The sequence below is a fragment of the Ctenocephalides felis genome, unplaced genomic scaffold (assembly GCF_003426905.1).
Source record: "Ctenocephalides felis isolate EL2017-DRISC unplaced genomic scaffold, ASM342690v1 CF-g0.4_SCAFFOLD_03572, whole genome shotgun sequence".
NCBI classification, from domain to species: domain Eukaryota; kingdom Metazoa; phylum Arthropoda; class Insecta; order Siphonaptera; family Pulicidae; genus Ctenocephalides; species Ctenocephalides felis.
The window spans coordinates 45012558-45033354 of NW_020539726.1; the positions used below are offsets into that span (position 1 = coordinate 45012558).

Below are 20797 nucleotides of genomic sequence, written 5' to 3' on the forward strand. Positions count from 1 at the left end.
AGCCCACAATCTTGAATCGATTTTAAAAATTCAAAAACAGTTCGAAAGATTTTGTTTAGCAATCGTACTAAGTTTTCTAGTATTTAATTGTAGAATTTTTTTTTCGACGATTTTCAAGAAACTTTTTTTTGAAGATAGATATCATGATAGATATTTATATATGTTGCGCTAGATAAAATTAAATTAATATGAAATACTATATCCACTTGTAGCAAAATTGATAAAATGTAATAAAGTATAATAAAAATTCATGGTCTTGTAGAACATACTAAAATACTTTGGTCCTACAAAAAGTTGTTTAATTTTTAAAATTCATCAAAGTTTGAAAAAATATAAGTCAAAATTTCAGTCAGAAGTAATGTGATAAGTCAAAATTTGAATTTATTCGGTTTGGTTTGTTAAGCGAACAAAATTTCATTACGTTGGAGCAAAACTTAAAAATTGTAACTTTTCATTTAAAAATGCGAATATTTCACTCGAATAAATTAAATTTTGCTTAGAGAGATTCTCACCAATTGTTAAAACTAATATTGATTCCGAGTAAATTCGGAAGTAAACCTTTAAAATTTTTATATTTTTAAAAAATAATTGGACCCTGCGCGTGTTAAATGTTAATATCTGGAAACTATTGTTTGACTCATCCTTATTTACGTTTAAAACTCATCAATAATAAGAAAAGATAAAAACTATATTAAACACCGACTTTTTTTCGTAATGTATTAATCGATTGTAATTATTTATAAATTAAATATATAGATTGCACGATACAGGATAATGCAAATACGTTTTTGTTTGTTTGAAATGATTCAGCATTTTGCTATTAATAAAACAAGCTTTATTATTAGATCTAAGGTATGAAAGATAAAAGTGTAGTAAATTTATATATGACTTGGAAGAGAAAGTGATATCTATAAACAAAGTTGTCTTTAGCACTTGTTTTTTTAAAATTACGAAACCAATGGACCTGCCAGAGTCTGTGTAAAAATCTGATCCAGCAAGAAAATAATGATTCAAGAAAGAATTAATTTCTAGAACATTTAGTTTTTGCCTAGTATTATAAAGAACCTAATAATGTTCTACATTTTACAGTTGATGCATCTAAAAAGAACGTAAGTCACGGAGAAATTTCAAGTTTAGTTTTTTGACATTGCCAAAATATTTTTTCATCCAAACTTTCTCACACAACGCACATCAATAAATTCAATCAACAATTAATAAAACAATTACAATGACAAATCATCAATGACAACATGCTAAAAAAAACGTTATATTTAAACCAATTACCAATTATCGTTATCTACATATACGAGTATATAAAAATAAGTCGAGTTTTCCTTCCTGACGAAATAACTCCAGAACGCACGAACCGATTTCGACGATTTTTCATTCGTTGGAAATGTCTCGGGCTCCGTAAGGTTTTTAGCTAAGAAAATTAGTGGTGGCATCGTGCATTAATGCAAATTGATGGAATTTCACGCACCGTAATTAAAAATTCGAGTAATGACATTAGTGAGAATTATCAGAATTATGCTTGGTTAAGTCAACGAGCAATTCTTGCCGCAAACAATAATGATGTACACGCACTGAATTTCACCATTCAATCAAATATTGCTGGCGATTTGGTGACATACCAATGATTCCGACTGGTCCTCCGTTTGACTTCAAACGATTGCAATTTCCAGTTCGCAATAACAAGTCGCAAGGCCAATCGCTTAGTGTTTGCGGGATAAATTTCAAATAGATTATTTAGAAAATCATTGTTTTTCACATGGGCAGTTATACGTTGCCTGTTCACGAGTTAGTTAACGTCAGACCAAAAAACAAAAAATGTGGTTTACCAAAGAGCACTTCAATGAAACGGATAATTTGCGGATTCACTTTCATTTACTTAGAGAAGTTTAACTAAAAAACACTTCGATTTTTGTAATCGAAATAAATTCATTACTGTTGTATAATAAAATCAAATTTTTCCTGTTCAAATATAAAACAAACAAAAAATTTCTTCATCTTTCTCACGAAACCATCTGGTGGCGAAACGGAGTTCGTCGGGTTTATAAATTAAACAGGAAAAAAAACCTATAACGAGTAATCTCTTCTTATTGCCAAATTTTTAACTTGAAGGATATAATATCTACAGAAAATCTTCATCCGATATTTGAAAAATTAACTTCATGAGATACTTTTTGAAACTTGCCTTGTGAGTTTCGAAACCCTCACCTTATTTTGGCCTGTGTCCTACAGAGGCATTATAACAAATCCATTATAAAAATAAAACAATCACCAAATTTCTTAAGAAGGATAGTAATTGTTCGTTCACGTAACACAAAATCAATAAAAAAATAAGCAAAATCATCATATAAAGTTACAAAAAATTTAAAACCTCCATTGGTGACTGGAAGGGTCTTCTGGCCCCATCTGCTCCTTCTCCATTGTCATCATAATAGTCTCGAATAAAATTTACAATATTTTTTTTAAATTTTGAAATCGCTCGCTCTGTTTTTTTTTCGTTCCCGGCGAGCGTTTCTCTTCCCGCGATGGTATAATCGTTTTGATTTATTCTTTATGGAATCGTCTCCTGAAAACGAATGAAAAATGAACTAGTGGTGTATGGCATCGTGCCTTAAGGCAAATTGCTGAAACTTCCCGTACCGTAATGATATATTCGAGGAATTTTAAACGTTTTCAAATATATTATTATAAATACTGTAACTTTCATTATTTTTGCTATCTTGTTATATCTTAGCAAATCAAAAGTAAATCATAAATCAATTTATTTCCAGAACATTAACAATCGTCATTTCATTTCGAATTCAATTTAAAAAAAAAAATAGTTGCCCAGTGCTGGATTTACAGTAGGGGTAGTCGGGGCTACTGCCCAGGGCGACAAATTTTCGGGGCCGGCAAAATTTGGATAGTGAAAAAAAAATTTATATAATATAATTAACTCATTTACTTCATAACATTTTTTATTCAAGAAATATAATTAACAAAACATAATACGATTTCACTGCAAAATTTGGCAATTTTGCTAATTAAAAGTTCCTAAATGAGCTCAAAATTTAAAAAACAATGCTCTTCAGATCTCGAGCACTCTTAAGATGACGAATTTGTGCACTTCCAAGCTTATAGTGTCAAAAATAAAATTAAACTATTGACGCATGGCATTGTGCCTTAAGGCAAGTTACTGAAACTTTCCGTGCTGAAAATTACATTTTATAAAGAGCTTTAAAAAATGTTTAAAAATGAAAAAAATTGAATTTAAAAAACATTGAATGTTTTCGAAAATTATGAACTTTCATGTATTAAAATTGAATTTTATTTGAATGTTAATGAAATAATCCTATTGATAACGAGACGTGCTGATTAGTTATTGGCCAAGACAGGTCCAATTTTTTCGAAAATACGGGCCGAAATGCCAAAAACGATAATTCAGTTTTTGAGAAACGGACCGTCTAATATCATTAAAATTTACATGTATAGACAAAATGAAGAACTGCTTAAATTTGTGGGAGGCAATTCTAGGGGTTTCGGTGATCCAATAAAAAAAAATCGATATTTGAAAAAACATGTGGCGGTCAAAAGTGATCATTAGACACAATTATCAGATATTTTAATAATAAGTATAAATTTTATTTACATTTCTATGGGTTCTGTAACATTATTTATCCGTTATACTGCGACGCGGCGCTTACGCGCTTCTATATTTGGACTCGTTTATCGCTTTAAAAAAATATGAAAAAACCCTAATTTTTCAAAAAAAGTCAAATTTTTACAAAGTTTAAATTTTTTTTTTTATAAATTTTGATTTTCGGCACGGAAAGTTCCAGCAATTTGCCTTAAGGCGCTATGCCAAGCACCACTATTTAAAGTATGTAATGCGTAATCAATTTGAAATGAGTTTTTATATAAAAATTATTTAACTATTAATGCTGGGGTGGGGCGGCATTTTTGTCAGTGCCCCAGGGCGCCAAAATTCTAAATCCGGCCTAATTTACACAAAATTGAATTGAAGTGCTTCCGTATAGTCACAGTCTAAACGCATTTGCAAATAATTCTGTGCGATATTTTCACTTATACTGTGCTTAGTTTGACGGCATTGTCACATTTTCCAATAGTTTTCACAAAATTGGAAAAGTACTCCAGTACGTAAACAGTCTAAACGCACTTGGGTAAGCGTTTGTACCAGAGTGGCGCTTAGACTGTGCTTAGCCTGGGTAATTTTTTAAATTATCAATCCAAAATTACAAAAATATTTTGTAGAAAATGAAAAAAGATGTAATAATTTTTTATCCTCAAAAGCAATTGTTTTGTAAATTCAAGCAGAAAGTTTTTCAGATCATTCAAATCGGACGCTTGGTTTATTCAAAAACTGCCATTTTTTGCACATTTAACTCTGTATCTTCGAAATGCCGGGACCTGTCTTTGCCAAAAACTAATAACCACTTCTCTCAACCATTACAAATTGAATGTTTTTTATATCATTCAAGTCCGATACTCCGTTATCTCAAAAACTCGATTTGTATTTTCTGCACCCTTTGCTCCGTATCTCCGTAACGTTTGATCCTGCCTTTGCCAAAAACTAATCAGCACATCTCCCCCATCAATAGGAATCGAATGTTTTTTGAACTATTCAAATCAGTTGATCCGTCCGAAAACGTGGACGAAAAAATGCGGACTTACAAAACACACACCCACATCCATTTAGTTTCTGAGGTATGCCAGTAAAATGTTCAGAAACCTTCAAAACGTCGAGAAATGCAAAACTTTTCATTTTTGATTTTCGGTCCATTACTATAACTACCCTACGGTAGTTAAACTATATTATTATAGTTTACTGGATGATCCATTGATTACATACCTCAAATCTTCTAGATCTTTATCCTTGTCAGCATCCTGCATCAGACCGCCACTCGATTTTCGTCCGCAGACGCACCTGTCATACCAATTGTTCTTGCATTCGCACATTCCAAAATCACTCGATCTGAACAAAACTTCGATCTCTCGGCTGCCCCTTTGGCCCGGCATTGATCCGTTACTAACCGCATCATCTTGATCCATCAGTTCTAACAAAAAACAAATAAACTAGTTGGTATTGGTATTTTGCCTTGAGGCAAGTTACATTAACTTCCCGATATGTGTAAATAATCGACTTAATAAAATATAAATTAATTTATGAGAGATTAAAAGTATTCAGAGTGGTTCTATTACACATAATTGAAAACGAACGAACATGTTGACTCGGAGTATTTTCTAAAAGCAAATTTTCAAAAATCAACAATTTTTATTTTTTTAGTATGATTATTAAGACCAAGTACTCTATCGCCTAAGTAATTAAATCGTGTAATTTTAATTTTAACAAACGTAAAAAAAACTACTCATTTTCTCAAACTTTAATGAATTTTTAAAATTAAACTACTTGTAAGGCCGTGATATTTCAGTAAGTTCTATAAGACCATGATATATATATCGCCAAAAAAAGTTCCATAAAAATTGGCTTAAATTTTTTTTTTCAACAGTTAATTGAAATACAACAAGAAACGGCTGGGTAGATTTTCACCTAAAACTAATCAGTATCATTCCCAACTAATATCTTTCGAACAGTTTTTAACTTTCCTTAGGGTAGTTATAGTAATGGGCCAAAAATCGAAAAAGAAAATTTTTGTATTTCTCGACGTTCTGAAGGTTTCTGAACATTTTGGCATACCTCAGTCCGCATTTTTTCGACCACCTTTTCGGGCGCACGGATCAACCGATTTGAATGGTTTAAAAACATTCGATCCCTATTAATAGGGGGATGTGCTGATTAGTTTTTGGCAAAAACAGGTCCAGCCGTTAAGGAGATACGAAGCAAAGAGTACAGAAAATACAAATCGAGTTTTTGAGAGATCGGAGCATCGGATTTGAATGATCAAAAAAACATTCAATTCGTAATGACGGGAAGAAGTGGTAATTAGTTTTTAGCAAAAATAGGTCCAGCGGTTTCGAAGATACAGAGCTAAATATGTGAATAATGGCAGTTTTTGAGAGAAGTAAGCGTCCGATTTGGATTATTTAAAGAACTTTCTGCTTGTTTCAACAAAATAATTGGTTTTGGAAATAAAATATTTTCAAAAAAAATTTTTGTATATTGAAAATAATTCAGATTTTAATTTTAATTATGACAAGCTATAATATACTTTAAACAAATAATTTCAACTGCCAATGTTACAATATTTATAAAAATCTATATGTTACGGTACGAGAAGTTCCTGCAATTTGCCTAAAGGCAACAGTTTTTTTTTCAATAGTTAATTACAAAAAAACGGCTCGGTAGATTTTTACCTAAAACTAGTCAGTATCATTCCCAACTAATATCTTTCGAGCAGTCTTTGATTTTTCAAAATCAATTCGGTAGAATGAGCTTACATGCTCGTGGACGGTAAGTTTTCCCAAATTACAAAAAAACGGCTCGAAACATCGTCTCACAAAACTTACAAACAATAATGCTAATTGAGATAGATCAAATAACTTTTAAATTTCTGAAATCGGTTCAGGCGTTTTTGAGGAAACGTCGATCAAAGGTATAATTTGGACAAACGCCGAAAAACGATACTAATTTTTGCAAACTTTGAAAAATTTTCAAAATTAAACGGCTTGTCGTAGGGCCGTCACAATTTAGTATGATCTACAAGACCATAGTCTACCGTTAAAAAAAATCATAAAAATTGACGATGTTTTTTTTTAAAAAAACTTACAAGAAAACAGCCCGGCCGATCTTTACCAAAAACTAATCAGCACGATTCCCAACCAATATTTATCGAATGGTTTTTGAATTTTCAAAATCGATTCAAAATTGCGGGCTAAAACGTGGACAAAATTTTTTCACTTTTCTGCAATTTACAAAGAAACGACCCGGCCGATTGCCGCACAAAACTCAAAAACCCCAGTCCTCATCGAGATACATCGAATGGCTTTTAAATTTTTAAAATCGGTCCATCCGTTTTGGAGAAAACGTCGATTTACGGCAAAAAATCTGTTCACACACACACAGGCATACACACACATACACACACACATACTTTTTCATTAAGTTTGGTCTCATTCGATTCAGAATGGCTTGAAACGTCGAGAAAACATAAAATTAGCGATTCGGATTTTTTGATGAAAACATAAACTTCTCCTTCGGGAAGTTAATTTTAGTATTTTGCCTTGGTTACCTCCGTCTCCAAATAATATTGTATCCACTCTTCTCCTCTTGGCAGGTATCCTTTTTCTCATAGTCCTGGTCGGCTTTCTTCTTTTGACACCAACTGGTTTCTTCGTCTTCACAGATTTACCAGCACCCTTGGTGTTCTTCTTTTTGCCTTTCTTAGTAGTTTTCTTTGGCTGAGGTTTTCTATCATCATCTTCCGAAGATGAGACATATGATTGGGAATCTTCATTGGAATCTGTTGCGGAGGATCGGGCTCTTTTGCGTTTTCGATCTAAAATTAAAAAAAAAAAACTAAATGTAAGAAGCATTAAGCATTGTGGTAAGTTGTGAGAACTTTCCGATATGAGTAAATAATAGATCAATAAAAATGATTTTTTTGCGTATCTTTACGTTTCAGAGGTTTCTGAACATTTTGGCATACCTTAGAAAAAATGGATATAATGTGTGGGTGTGTGCAGATAGGTTCATAAAAACATAGAAATTTTGTCCGGTACACTCTTTTTTAATTAGCTTAGCAAAAACTGGATAAAATTTACTAAAATCTTTTATAAAATGTTTTATATTTCCCTATACGAACAATTTTGTGAAAAAATGAAACTATTGTGAATTACTCTAGCACGTATTGAACACTTTTTTTTAAATAACATTGAAATTTTTTTCCGTGTACTCTTTTTAATATACTCAGCAGAAACTAGATAAACTTTACAAAAATCCTGTATATATATCATTTTGTATGCCCCGATGCAAACTTTTTTGTAAAAAAATGAAACAATTTTAAATTACTCTAAAACGTATTGAACAATATAAGGATTCGGGAGACTTTTTTAATTTTTTTTCAAATAACATTGATATTTAGTTCCGTGCACTCTTTTTTAATTAGCATAGCGAAACTGGATATAATTTACTAAAATTTTGTATAAACTGTTTTATATTCTCCTATACGAAAATTTTTGTGAAAATATGAAACTATTATGAAATAATCTGGAACGTATTGAACAATATCAGTGCTGGATTACAGTAGGGGCAATCGGGGCTACTGCCCAGGGCGGCAAATTTTGGGGGGCGGCAAAATTTGGATAGTGAGAAAAAAAAATCTATACAATATAATCAACTTTTTTTAACAACATTTTTTATTTCAAGAAATATAATTAATAAAATATAATACGATTGCAATGCAAAATTTGGATTGAAAAAACCGATAACTAAAATTTATTATTTTGCCTTGCCTCCCTCTCCGAACGTAAATTATCAATGTGGTTAATAAGTTATCAAATTTGGCAATTTGGCTAATATAAAGATCCGTGAACAAGCTGAAAGTTTAAGAAAAATATGTTCTTCAGTTCTCGAGCCCTCTTAAAATGACGAATTTGTGCACTTCCAAGCTTACTACTGACTCATGGCATTGTGTCTAACAAATTACTGAAACATCCCGTATTAAAAATTACATTTTATAAAGAGCTTTAAAATTTTTTGAAAAATGAAAAAAAAAGACTTTTAAAAGACATTTTTCGTATTTTGAATTTTTTTGAAAATTATGAACTTTTTGTAAAGCAATCGCGCAGCGTAGCTGTTTCAGAGAAGAAAAATCGAAACTCAATTACCATTTTTCGTAATTGCTTGTCCCAAAATCTCTCCATCAATACAAATCTAATATTTTTTAATTATTCAAGTCAATTTCGAGAACATGGATTAACCGATTTAAATGATTCAATTCCTATTGATAAGGAGACGTGCTGATTAGTTATTGGCCAAGGCAGAACCAACTGTTTTGAAGATACGGGTCAAAATTCCAAAAATGATAGTTTCGTTTTTGAGAAAAAAAGCGTCCAATATCATTCATAAAAATTACAGAATAAATAACTGCTTAGATTTGTGGGGGGCAGGTTTAGCGGTTTCGATGATCCAATAAAAAATTTGAGAAAGAAACATTTGGCGGACAAAAGTGATCATAAGACATATGCGCATTAAGATATCAGATATTTTAAAGATATTATAATAATAAGCATAAATTTTGTTTACATTTATATGCGTTCTATAACATTGTTTATCAGTTGACTGCGACGCGGCGCTTACGCGCTTCTATATTTTGTCCCTACGCAACTGAAGCAGCGCGATTGCTTTAAAAAAAAGTACGAAAGTTCGTAAAATTTCAGGGATGGGGCGGCATTTTTGTCAGTGCCCCGGGGCGCCAAATTTCTAAATCCGGCCCTGACAATATATGTATTCGGGACACTCTTTTACATTTTTTTAAATATTTGAAATTTTGTTCCATGTACTTTTTTTTAATTAGCTTAGCAAAAACTAGATGAAATTTGACTGATTTGATTTTGTAAAAACTGTTTTATATTCCCCTATACAAAAAAATTTGTAAAAAATGGAACTATTGTGAATTACTCTGGAACGTATTGAACAATATATGGATTAGGAACATTCTTTTAAATTTCTTCAAATAATATTGAAATTTTGTTCTGTGTACTCTGTTTTAATTAGCTCAGCAGAAACTAGATAAAATTTACTAAAACCCTGTATACACCATTTTGTATGCACCGATGCAATCGTTTTGTGAAAAATTACTTAAACACGAAAATTTTGTTTCGAGCACTCAGCCCTTTTTAACCAATTGTTTAAATGTAAAACCTAAATACCTTAAAAAAGACCTGAATAATAAATATTGAACTCACTGTAAATGTCCAAAAGTCGAAAATGAATTTTTTTTTTGCATTTACGTTTCAGAGACTTCTGAACATTTTGGCATAAGTTATCGTTAGAAAAAAATTATGTATGTGTGAGTGTTTATATGTGCGGATACTTTTTATCCACGTTTTCGGGAGCACGGATTAAACGATTAAAATGGTTCAAAAAGCATTCGATTCCTATTGAAAGGGTGTTGTGCTGATTAGTTTTTGGCAAAGACAAGTCCAGTTGTTTCGCAGATACGGAGCAAAGAGTGCAGAATATGACAATTAAGTTTGTAAGAGTACTGTGCATCTGATTTGAATGATTCAAAAAACATTAAACTTGTATTGACGCAATGAAGTGATTGAATTTTTACAAAGACAGATCCAGCGGTTTGGGGGTCACAGAAAAAAAGTGAAAATGCCATTTGGGGGTCGAAAATCTAACATTTTTGACGATATGGATCAACCAACATGAATGAGTATAAAAAACTTTCAAGAAATTTAAAAACTCTGAATAAAAAACAAAAAATTTCTTCATTTATTATAACTTTTTTTTCAAATTTCTCGAAAATATTAAAATTTATTGATGGCCTTAATGTAAATTGCTGGAACTTCCCGTACCGTAACGAAATGTTTGAAGAATATTGAATGTTTTCAAATAGATTATTATAAAGAAATACTGTAACATTGTCCAATATTTATAAGAATTATATAAACTGAATTGCAAAGTTGAAAATATTCATTTTAAGTATATAAGTGAGATTTAAATTTTTAATTAGCAAAAATTAAAATTAAAATCTGAACTATATTTCGATATAAAAAAATAGATTCAAAAGCAATTGTACTGACAATACAAGCAACAAGTTTTTTAAATTATTAAAATAGAATGCTTATTTCTTTCAAAAACTGCCATTTTTTGCACATTTAGCACTGTATCTCCGAAATGGCTGAACCTGCCTTTGCCAAAAACTAATCACCACTTCTACTCGTTATTACGAATATAATTTTTTTTAGATGATTCAAATCGGATGTTCCGTTCTCTCAAATACTAGTTTATTTTCTGCACTCTTTGCACCGTATATCCAACATGGCTGGACCTGCTTTTGCCAAAAACTAATCAGCACATCTCCCTGTCAATAGAATCGAATGCTTTTTGAAACATTCAAAATCATACATACATACATACATACATACATACATACATACACACACACACATCCATTTTTTCTTAGGTATGCCAAAATATTCAGGAACCTCTGAAACGTCAAGATATGCAAAACAATTTATTTTCGATAATCTAGTCAAACAAACGATTCTACTGATGGTGAATATATTATATGAAAGCTTTCTCGTTTGATTATTTATATTTTCCATAGGTCTCTAATAATTATCGAGATTGAATATTTCTCAATAAAATATTGAAAAGTGCTGAATTATTGATTTATGACCAGCATTATAGGACCATGTTTTTTAAAAATTCTCTATAAATGATAAAATAAACTAACAAACATTTAAAACAAAATTTTTTTCAGTGATATAATAAAAGTTCATTAATTTTATTAGTTATAAACAATTAATAAATGCTAATATATATTTTAGTATGTATTTTTTTTAAACCAATTTTGGAGTAAAATATTCACAAAAATGTCGGCGTTTTCCGCATTGCATTTTTAAGAAGTAACAACCACAAATTTATATCAGGTAATTGAAATTTAGTCCATGTCTCTGATCCGTACAGAACAACACACAATATTCATCATTTTCATCAGCTTTTTGTTGGTTCACATTTCGTTTTCTGCCATTTATGAAGTATTTCGAAAATTTCATATCTTTATTTTACTATGTAACTTATTTCTAAGAAAAATCTTCTTACAGTCCAGGTCTCTAAACTGTACAGAGTAGTTCCTTCTGCCAAAAACTAATCAGGAATCGAATGCCTTTTGAACCATTCAATATCATACGTACATACATACTTAAATACACACACACAAACGCATCCATTTTTTCTGAGGTATGCCAAAATATTCAGGAACCTCTGAAACGTCAAGATATGCAAAAAAATTATTTTCGATTATCAAATCAAATTTTCTCACAATTTACTTTTAGAAAATAGCTTCTACTGATGGTGTTATTATCTATTTACCTCTAGATCGATCCGAATCATCATCCGATGAACTCGAATCACCATCTTCGTCGCGTTTTCTCTTCCTATCACCAGTCTTCTTTTTCTTATTTTTCCTTCTATAATCCTCATCATCACTCGATTCATCCTCATCATACCTATCACCACTCCGATTTTCCTCGTCGCTGCTCGAATAGGAAAAATCTTCGTCATCGTCATCTTCTCGGCCCTTCTTGCCCTTCTTATTATTTTTCTTGGCAGTTTTCTTTCGATTCGCGCCCTTCTGTCGAGTCGTCACTTTGGCGACTACGGCGACAGATTTCTTAGGGGTGACTTGGGTAGAGTTGTCGGTCGATTGGACGCTTTTTTTGGGCGCCACTTTGGAAGAAGATGGAGGTTTTTTCCGTTTGCACCTCCTGGGCCATAGTGCCGGACTTTTTGGTATCCTCTTCGGCCTCTTGGTGGTTCACAAGACCGCGGCGGACGTTGCTCCGGGTTAGAGCTGGGGGTAAAAGATACAGATGAATAGCAGAATTATATTGTGGGTGGCATTATGAGAGACTTACGTTTTTTGTGACTTCTTTTGTTTCGGCGTTGGTAAGGTGCAAGTGCATTGCAATCATCGTTATCTGAAAAATCTGAAGATAGGTCGTCCATCGCTTTGGTATTGTGTTTGTGATTGTGATTTACGTGACATTGGCGAAACTGTGAAGAAATACAAAAAACTATGTAATTTTGAATTATTCAAATCGGACGCCCCGTTCTCTCAAAAACTGAGTTATCGTTCCTGGCACTTTTTGCCCCGTATCTTCGGAACGGCTAAACCTGCCTTCGCCAAAAACTAATCAGCACGTCTCCTTATCAATACGCATCGAATGTTTTTTGAATTATTCAAATCGCTTCATTCGTGTTCCCGAAATCGTCGACGAAAGTTTGTATCCGCACACGCGCGCACACACATACATTCATTTTTTCTAAGGTATGCCAAAATGTTTAGAAGGTTTTGAAACGTAAAGATATATAAAAAATTTCCATTTTCGATTTTTTTGCGATTACTATAACTTGCCCTACGGAAAGATAATAATAGTAATAAAAATAATAGAAATAAATAAATAAGAGTAATGAATAAAAGTAGTAATAAAAATTATAAGTAATAATAAAAATAGTAATAACAAATAAAATCTGAAATAAATTTTTATAAACAGGAAAATTCTCCTATCAAATATTCCATCATGGTTGTGAATCCTCCGTGAATAAGCTACATTAATTTATTAATGTATATAATTATATCAACCGTGTGTGTGGGTGTATGTATGTATCTGTGTATGTGCGGATACAATTTTTTGTCGCCGATTTCGAGAGCACGGGTCAACCGATTTGAATGGTTCAAAAAACATTCGATTCCTTCGTTTTTGGCAAAGGCAGGTCCAGCCATTTCGGAGATACGGGACCAAGTTCGCAAAAAATGGAAATTAACTTTGTGAGAGAACAGAGCATTCGATTTGAATTGTTCAAAAAAAATTCACGGAATTTTAGAAATATTTGATTTTTTTAAAAGGCAGGTTTAGCGGTTTCGGAGATTCAATGAAGAAGTTTATAAAAATGCCTTGGTGGTCAAAAGTGATCATTAAATACATGCACGTCAATTTATCAGGTATTTCAATAATGAGTTCAAATGTTATTTACATTTCTATGGGTTCCAAGATTTTTAAACGGAGCGCTTAGGCGCTTCGATATTTCGTATCTAAAACAGCCACATAGCGCGATCGCTTTAAAAAAAATTCAATATTACCAAATAATTTGAAAAATTATTATGTTCTCAAAAATGTTAAAAAACAGTTCAGATATTTTTTTAAACTTCAAAATTCTCAAAAAATCCATTTTCTTCAAAATTTTCCAAAAATGTTTAAATTAAGATTAAAAACTTTTGAAAGTTTTAAATTACGGGTTGGGAAATTGCTCAATTGTTCTCAAAAATGTTAAAATAGTTCGGTTTTGTTCCAAATAATTCAAAATGCTCAAAAAATTGAGTTTTCTCAAATTTTTCAAAAAAATTAAATTTAGGATTAAAAAAGCTTTTGAAAATTTTAAATTGCGGCTTGGAAAATTGCTCAATTATTCTCAAAAATGTTAAAAGTAGTTCAGATTTTTTTAAAAATTCAAAATTAAAAAAAAATATAATTTTTCAAATTTTTCAAAAAATGTTTGAATTAGGATTAACAACTTTTAAAAAATTTAAATTACGGTTTGCAAAGTTTCAGCACTTTGTCTTAAGGAACGATGATGCCCCTTACAACTAGTTTATATTTGTATTTTGAAAATTGGAATATAAATTATTTTATATTATTAGCAAGCAAAACTTTATTAATTAAAAAATGTCTTTGTATTGAAATATGTATACACAAAAACAATTATTGAAATTGCAACTTGCCAATAGGATGAATTTCGCTTAAAATACAATTTCTGATGAAAAATAAAAATAATAGTTATCATGATATTCTTTGGATAATTACATAATGCATATTATATTTTATTATATATTACTCGATTGACATTCAAATTAGCAAAGGTCTGTGTATATATATATATATTATATATATAATATATAATATATTTTTATATACATTTGTATATATGAAATACTTACACTTTTTGTAAATCTGTGATGAGGTCTTCGCACAAAAAAAGAGCTTGAAGAACCTTTAAGTGGTATCAAACTACAAGATCTTTTTACTATTTTACCTGGAAATAATTATAAATTTCTTTGTCAAGGCAAAGATTCATAAAATAATCTTTAATTCCAAACGAATTAAAGATTATTTTATAAATCTTTGCCTTTTCTTTGTTTGATGTATCGCCCTCAAGAACTCATATATTTCAACATCAAAATTAACTACTAAATCATATATATATATATATATATATATATATATATATATTATATATGTCAATAATATAATTAGAATACAAGGAGAAGTTTTCGAGTAAAGAACTAACAATTATCAGAACAAAAAACTTGGGCATCGAGAAAATGCATTTTATTTATAGCATCTTAAACATCAATCAATATATTGATAATGAGTATATTTTTTTTATTAGTTATTAATGAATTGATAGATCTATCTATCGAGCTGCAAATCCTGATTTTTCAGTTAAAATTTTAGTCAACAATGATTTTATTAATTTTGTTACTGTAACACCAGTAATGATGCATCAAATCAAAAATTGGATTTTTACTCAAATCACCATTGCACTTATTGACTTTGTCGTATTGTTAACTTATTGACTTCAGAATAAATATCTCAATTACCAGATTTTGTTACTTTATCACTATTTATTCGAATCAAGTAGCAGATGTATAGGTAAAAATTTTGTTAACAGATCAATCAAAATCCAATTATTGTTCATTTTGTTCTAGTAACACCAGCAAAAATGCATAAAAAATTGGATCTACATTTCATTTGTCTTACCTATTTTACCTCTTTTGTTTCCACACAAACAGAATGATGGTGCCCTAAGCCCCTTCTCTCTGTATTTTTTTATAAGGCTTTCCAACTTTTCAATGTGCTCTTGCATTAAATGGTCAAAAGTCTGATTGTAAAGAACTGAAAAAAAAAAAAAGTATGATTTAACACGTTAATTGCCATGTCAGTCATATGTGTCTGACGCTAAGAAACTCCGCATAAGCCATGTCAGAGAAAAAAATTTAATATTTGTTGATGTCAGTCATATATGTGTGATATGAAAAATAGTGTTTTTCCAGAAATTTCATAAAACATTTTTTACTAAATAAGTTAATCTGATGGCTCATTCGAGAACATGTTTCTGATTTTCTGAAAAAATAAACTAGTGGGGTGGGTGGCATCGTGCCTTAAGGCAAATTGCTGGTACTTCCCGTACCGTAACGTATATTATAAGAATTATATAAATTGAAATGGGAGTTGAAATTATTTGTTTAAAGTATATTAGAACTACAGTCAAAATTAAAAATAAAATCTGAATTATTTTCGATATACAAAAAAAAATTAAAAAAAAAAAAAAAAAAAAAAAAATGGAACAAAAATTTTTTTTCAAAATCAATTATTTTGTTAAGACAAGCAGAAAGTTCTTTGAATCAATTGAATCGGACGCTTAGTTCTCTCAAAAACTGCCATTTTTTGTACATTTAGCTCTGTATCTCCGAAATGGCTGGCCCTGCCTTTGCGAAAAATTAATAACCCCTTCTCCCAATTATTACTAATTGAATGTTTTTAGATCATTCAAATCGGATGCTCCGTTCTCTCAAAAACTCGATTTCTATTTTCTGCACTCTTTGCTCCTTATCTCCGTAACTGCTGGACCTGCCTTTGCCAAAAACTAATCAGCACATCTCCTTATCAATAGGAATCGAATGTTTTTTAAACCATTCAAATCGGTTGATCCGTACGCCCGAAAACGCGGGCGAAAATTTGTATCCATACATACATACACACACACACATCCATTTTTTCTGAAGTATGCCAAAACGTTCAGAAACCTTCAAAACGTCGAGAAATGTAAAAATTTTCAATTCCGATTTTCGGCCCATTACAATAACTTACCCTACGGGAAGTCAATAAAAAGTCCAATTTCCTATTTTTGAAAATCAGTAATCATAATATTTAACACTTTAGTTAGGAATGTATTTTTCTACAGGAGTGACACTGCTGTACGAACCAACCAGACACCTAAGTATTAAAAATTCCACATTCAATATCAATAATAAAATATTTGAAAATTCGAATTACATTTCTAAAAAAAAACTACATCCATAATAACAAATTAGAATTCTCAATAATTTAACTCAGTCAAACAATCAGATAAATGCTGAAGTAAAATTTGGCACACTGGATGTAGTCTTTAGGTAGACACTCGTACACACAGGTAGTAATACAGACGTAGATTTAAGAAAAGGCTAATTAATTATTCAAAGTTGATTTTTTTTCGTGACCCACATAAATACCATGCGTTTACCACGTAATACTGAAAAAACGAATCTTGGTCTTCCACCAAATGCTTCGAATATGCCTTCGTTAAAAAAATATGTATAAATCGTGTTAATATAAAATTAGGCGTGAAATCAGATGGTAAACATGTTATTACTTTGTTATCAATTTATTGTAGATAAATTAGATAAAATATTTATTTACCTCTGTTCCTGGACATGTCCTGGTTAGCCATCATATTGGCAAACGATGGCTGTGCCATTACATAATCAGCCATCCGTGTACGGCTTGGCACATTCGAAACCTTTTCGGAAGATAAAAGTCAAATTTATAAAATTTATAAAAGATCAATAAAACAGGGTGTTCCAAAATTCTACGAGGTCAAACTTGATGAACAAGCATTGGTCAAACTGTGGCTATTTTTGGTTAGTGTGGTTGATTTTTATTATTTTTCTTCATTTAAACCTAGATTTTTCTTTCGAGACAATTTCATTTCAAGTATGTATTTTGATGTCAATATTGTAAAAAATAATTATTCTATATCCAATCTCTGTGATCACAATGCGAACACTTACTGTAGGCAATAATATCATTTTTCTAATCTCACTTTTTATTCACAAATTGAACTAATAACTATAAAAAATCTAATAGAAAATATAGCCCTGCTTGAGCATTTTCTAAATATCTCATTTAGACTTTGTTGTATATCCACCTGCTCTTTCAGTTACTGATGTTGATCTGATGTGTTCTAAAAATCCTAATTTATCTAGTTCTAATCTTATATAACATTTCCAAGACCACAGCAAAACTAATGACACAATTTTCAAACAGTTGTTTAGAATCAAGACTATTTCTTAAACTGTAAATTTGAAATTCTAATTGGCTCTGTTTTAAAAAATGTACTAAAGTGCCTTAGCAAGTGCTATTAAAAACTCATTTATTTAATCAGAATTGTAAAATAGTACAAAACTTGGTACATTTTCATATTAAAAAGAGGGTAAAAAATAATAATATGATTTTTGCTAACCAATTTTGTTACTTAGTTTAATCAAAAACACTTACTGATCTTCTGGAGCTATCGGAAGCATATCGAACGACTCCATTATCTCTGTCCAGGACATATCTTCTGCAAACAATTAACAAAAATTAGAAAACTATTTGCAATATCATTCCAATGTGTTAATAATGAAAGAAATAATTTAAAAGATAGGCTTTTAATATATTCTTTGGGATATTTTCTTGTCTCTCCTTTGTATAATATTAGACCAAAGTCTTGCTTGGTTCACCAATGAAAATGATGTTTTGAACAAAGAGCAAAGAGAAGATATCTCTTCAGAGAAAAATAAAAATAATGAACAATTGAATTTTCTCTGAACATTTTGCGGATATGGATTTCAGATAAGATCACCGTATTTCATATATCCTACTACAAATTATTAATGATCTACTATATATTAATAAATTATTGCTAATATGGTAATAAACATTATCATAATAAAATACTAACAGGTGGAGTCCATTTGACGAGCAATATGAAATATTGGATATAAAATAGAGAAATGCAAGTCAAAAAATAAAGAAAAGGCTCTACTAAAGAGTAATATAAAATACTGGGAGCAATTAAAAATGTAATTTTAAATATACTGTAAAAAATTCCAATTGTTGGAGTTATTTTGCGTGCCACAGATTTCCGTGGCTCGCCAAAATGGCTGTGGTACCGCCATTTTTAAATTTTTTTTTTACAATTAAATTTTATTTTGTTTCTTTAAAGTACAACAAATAACTATCTTTATTATCATGATTTTAATACTTTTCCTTCCGTCCGAAAAAAATGGCAAAAACATACGTTTTTTTACTGCTACAGTGGTGTAACCCTTTAATTGAATCTCAGATCAGATAATCATATTTTATAGATTTTGCTGCAAAATACTAAAAATCAACCAAGTATCAATAAATTATTCTTAATATGGTGATCATCATGATAAATAAAATCATCATCTTAAAAAAAAACAGGAAAGTGAATGTAGACCTAAAACTATCTAATAATCAATTTGATCATAGTCTTTGGTTTATTTTGTTAAAGTTTTTCCGTAAAAATTTTGGATTTAATCGAATCACAGACAAGATCACTAAATTTCATAAATCTAATTGCAAATTACTAAAAATCAACTAAATGTCTATAAATTACTGCCGATATGGTGATCATCATCTTTGTGGCACCAAATTTTACAAATATATAATATGCATCCCAAAATATCAGCTAAAATCAATACTGATTCAAGATAAAATTTAATCTAGTAAATTCAATCATCAAATTTAGATTTTGGCAAGTTGTAAGAAATATTTCCTAAAAATAATAAACGAATAATATAAATAAAAAAACGAACTGATGGAAAGTTTTAATTTTACAAAAATTCAAATTGTATTATTGTCTTCAACCTAGTTTAAACTTCTTCAAAAAATTAGAACAGAAATTTTACGATATTTACTAGGGTAAATGATATACTAGAACTAGACCTTTTGCATCAGCATGCATGATATCATATAATCATCTATTAAGATTTATTACCAGCTTGTATCAAATTAGTTATTACTACATGATGTTATTACCAAAAAATACGATTTGGATAACAGTCAGTATAGACACATCTTGATTAATCACTAATATCCACCCATACACCACTAGTTACTTCTAAAATTACCTGTCTCTGCTTTCAGAAATCCTTCTTCTTCTAAATATTCCTTTTCTTGAACCCGAAGGCCTCAAAGTTGATGATCGCCTTTTTCGCGAACCCATTATTGTTACTGAAAAAAAATTGAGAAAATTTGAAAAAAAAATTGAGATTTATTTGAAAAATATTATATTAAATTATTAAGTTTATCCCTTTTACACCTAATAGGATAACAAGTCAAAATTTTACAATTGATCCTCTGACCAATGTCAAAGATTTTCAGATCAGATGTCAATTTATTTAAATAACATAAATTTTTATATTTTTTCTATACTTTTATTACCGTTTCAATGGATTGCGGTGAATTAGTTAAATTTGATATGCTCACCTTAAGTTTTCCAATATTTCATGTTAAAAATGGACTATTACTAAAATTTTGAAAACGAACAATTTTCGAATGATGAAACAAATGATATTGACTCGAGTCCGACGATTGCTTTGTGATCGTAAAAAAAGGAAAAAAAACAAATATGAGTCTTGAATATTTTTTTAAATTATTAAATGTCAATTTGAAAAAAAAATAGGAACTAGCTGTAAGTGGAATTCTGTCTTGAGGCAATTATGGCACCGTGCCTTAAGGCAAATTGCTGGAACTTCCCGTACCGTAACGAAATGTTCGAGGAACACTGAATGTTTTCAAATAGATTATTATAAATATTGTAACATTGTCTAATATTTATAAGAATTATATAAACTGAATGCAGAGTTGAAATTATTTGTAAAGTATATTAGAACTATAGTCAGAATTAAAAATAAAATCTGAAATATTTTCGATATACAAAAAACTAAAAAAAAAAAAAAAAAAAAAAATTGAACAAAATTTTTTTTTCCAAAATCAATTATTTTGTTAAGACAAGCAGAAAGTTCTTTAAATCATTTAAATCGGACGCTTAGTTCTCTCAAAAACTGCCATTTTTTACATCTTTAGCTCAGTATCTTCAAAATGGCTGGGCCTGCCTTTGCCAAAAACTAATATACACTTCTCCCAATCATTGCTAATCGAATGTTTTTAGATCATTCCAATCGGATACTCCGTTCTCTCAAAAATTCGATTTCTATTTCTGCACTCTTTGCTCCGTATCTCCGAAACGGCTGGACCTGCCTTTGCC

At 30.4% G+C, this 20797-nt stretch overlaps 1 protein-coding gene across 1 annotated transcript; it reads right to left on the reverse strand.

Annotated features, from left to right (window-relative positions):
- Window positions 1-2386: 2386 nt before the first annotated feature.
- Window positions 2387-19753, reverse strand: LOC113388574 (NKAP family protein-like). Its single transcript, XM_026625943.1, has 10 exons — window positions 19659-19753; window positions 18019-18082; window positions 17161-17260; window positions 15463-15597; window positions 14640-14734; window positions 12559-12697; window positions 12014-12370; window positions 7197-7463; window positions 4859-5063; window positions 2387-2575 (listed from the first exon to the last, which is right to left on the reverse strand). Exons 1-10 carry the CDS (start codon window positions 19751-19753, stop codon window positions 2554-2556), a joined length of 1479 nt encoding a protein of 492 aa, XP_026481728.1. The 3' UTR covers window positions 2387-2553.
- Between the last annotated feature and the right edge of the window lie 1044 nt (window positions 19754-20797).